The 2,316-nt window shown below is 37.0% G+C and overlaps 1 protein-coding gene across 1 annotated transcript in view; it reads left to right on the top strand.

Moving 5' to 3' along the window:
• LOC107753127 (E1A-binding protein p400-like) overlaps positions 1–2,316 on the top strand; it is a 63,546-nt gene that overhangs the window by 12,547 nt on the left and 48,683 nt on the right. The window contains exon 6 of the mRNA XM_016569251.1: positions 614–987. Coding sequence (XP_016424737.1) covers positions 614–987 — 374 coding nt within the window. The remainder of the gene's footprint in view (positions 1–613; positions 988–2,316) is intronic.

Below are 2,316 nucleotides of genomic sequence, written 5' to 3'. Positions count from 1 at the left end.
CTTATGAACTTTAATATGCGTTATACAGAGGCAAGATGAAAAGAAAAAATAACATCTAATCTTTTCTAAAGACCGTTAGTTCCCCTCAGACATACATTCATATAAACTCCTACACCTAAATGAATCGCGATTTGTTTAGCATCTCAACCGATTTGAATCGTCACATATTTGAATCGATTTTCAACCAGCTCATGGTTAATCGTTACATCCCTAATAATCTTTGTATTTTTCAAGTATAATTTCGTATGTCTTCTAATTTGCGGGTGAACTATGACTCAGACATGTTCTTTTCACTTTATATTTAAAAAGTTAAAATGACTTTAGGTATCAAGTTTTATATAAAGTGTCAAATACAACATTTTGAATTTTCAGTATGGGCTTTCGAGGTGTTTATGAAGAAATATTTAAAAAAAAAAAAAAAAAGGTGCAGAGAACGCTGTAATTTTGGTTGAAATGCAGTCAGCAAACAGACATGAGGTAAAACAACATATTGTGTTTCCAATTCTTAATTTTCTCCTTCTATGGAACTCTTCCTTGCCTCCATATCCCTCTATCTTTCTCTCTTCTCTTTCCTCTCTCTGCTCTGTTTCCTTCATCTTGCCCCCCATAACAGGAGGCATGCCCCCGACCCCACAAACAGTCCAGATTGGTGGGCAGAAACAGACCCAGCAGCAGTACGACCCGTCCAAAGGTCCCCCTGTCCAGAATGCCGCCAGCCTCCACACGCCACCCCCACAGCTTCCAGGCCGCCTCCCCCAGGGTGGGCTCCCTATGGCTGGCCTGCCCCTCTCCCTGTCCCAGGGCCAGGCCATGGTGGTGGATCAGCAGGCCCTGGTGGCTGGTGGTCAGCTCCAGGTGAAGGTGCAGGGTGCCGGGGCCGTGCTGGCTCCAGTCAACCCACATGCGCAGCTGCAGGCACAGCTTCAGCAGATGCAGTCAGGGCTCCACCTACAGATGCAGCAGTCAGTCATGCAGCCTGGACAGGCAGTGAGTATGCTAAAAGACATTTAGGACATTTAGTGCCACAGAAACCTCACTAACCACATTGAAAAGTTTGTCTTCCTTGTTTAAAAAAGCTTGTTCTGCTTACGATGGTAGTAATAAGTATGTGAGCACATTTCTGATTGCCACTCTAGCATTTGGACTGTCTCCCTTTGGAGAATGAAAACACTTTATATACCGTTTCAATAAATATAGGTAAAATATTATTGATATTTACAGTAAAACTATAAAATCTTAAATAATCAAAGCATGTTTTCCATGTTTTCACTAAATTAAAAAGAAGGGAAAAACACATTTAGCAAAATTGCCACAGACAATTCCAAGAATATTTTTGAGGGATAATGCAAATGCAAAGACTTGAATCAACTGGACAAGTCATCATATTTTCACTTTGAATTGACTTGTTTTTTTGTCTTTTTTCACTGAGGAAAATGTAAAACATTTATTTTTGTGACGTTATATTTTAAAGGTTTATTATAAGTAAAATACAGTAAAAATATAAAATCTTAAATGATCAGAGCATTTTTTCCCAAACTTTTCACTAAATTAAAAAAAAGGAAATATTTTATTTTGCCAAATTATTTATATACTCTACAACAAAAATGCACAGAACTTAACAACATTTCCCTATTCATATTTTTACCAAAACATTTTGTACATAAAGGCTACACAGAAACTTCCAAGAACATTTTTGAGGGATGATGCAAATGAACTAGAGCCCGACCGATATATCGTTTAGCCGATATTATCGGCCGATATGAGCCATGAATTTATATTTATTTACAGAGGTAAATTATGTCACACTTCACACTTCTCTAGTAAGTTCCATCTGTGTGTGAAGACAGTAGCGCAAATCCGTGAATGAATGTTCCAAAGTGAAATAAACTTCAACGGAATAAAGTTGAATGGAATTGAATTGAAGTTGAATAAACTTCAACTTTACTGTTCAGTGCACTGATGTCAGACTCATTTTGGATAATAAAGTTTATTGTTAAATTGTTAAATGCCCTGCCTCCATCATTACATATCTTTGTCACGTCATTATAAGTGTTTGATCACCACATTTGAGTGATCATTGCAAAAAATGTGTTTATGTATATATATTCTGTTTATGTATATACTGTATTCTATATATAGTACCAGTCAAAAGTTTGGACACACGAATGGGAAAGTGTCCAAACTTTTGACTGGTACTGTACCATAATATACACAAAGAATATCGGCCGATATAGCGATATCGTTTAATGAGATGTAACGTTATGAAAATTTCATATCACGATTATAGTGACCAAAGTTATCACGGTTATCAATATC

This window comes from Sinocyclocheilus rhinocerous, unplaced genomic scaffold (assembly GCF_001515625.1).
Source record: "Sinocyclocheilus rhinocerous isolate Xijiao unplaced genomic scaffold, SAMN03320098_v1.1 scaffold20, whole genome shotgun sequence".
Lineage (NCBI taxonomy): Eukaryota > Metazoa > Chordata > Actinopteri > Cypriniformes > Cyprinidae > Sinocyclocheilus > Sinocyclocheilus rhinocerous.
Note: the sequence above shows the minus strand (reverse complement) of the source record. Positions and strands in the feature narration are given on the sequence as shown.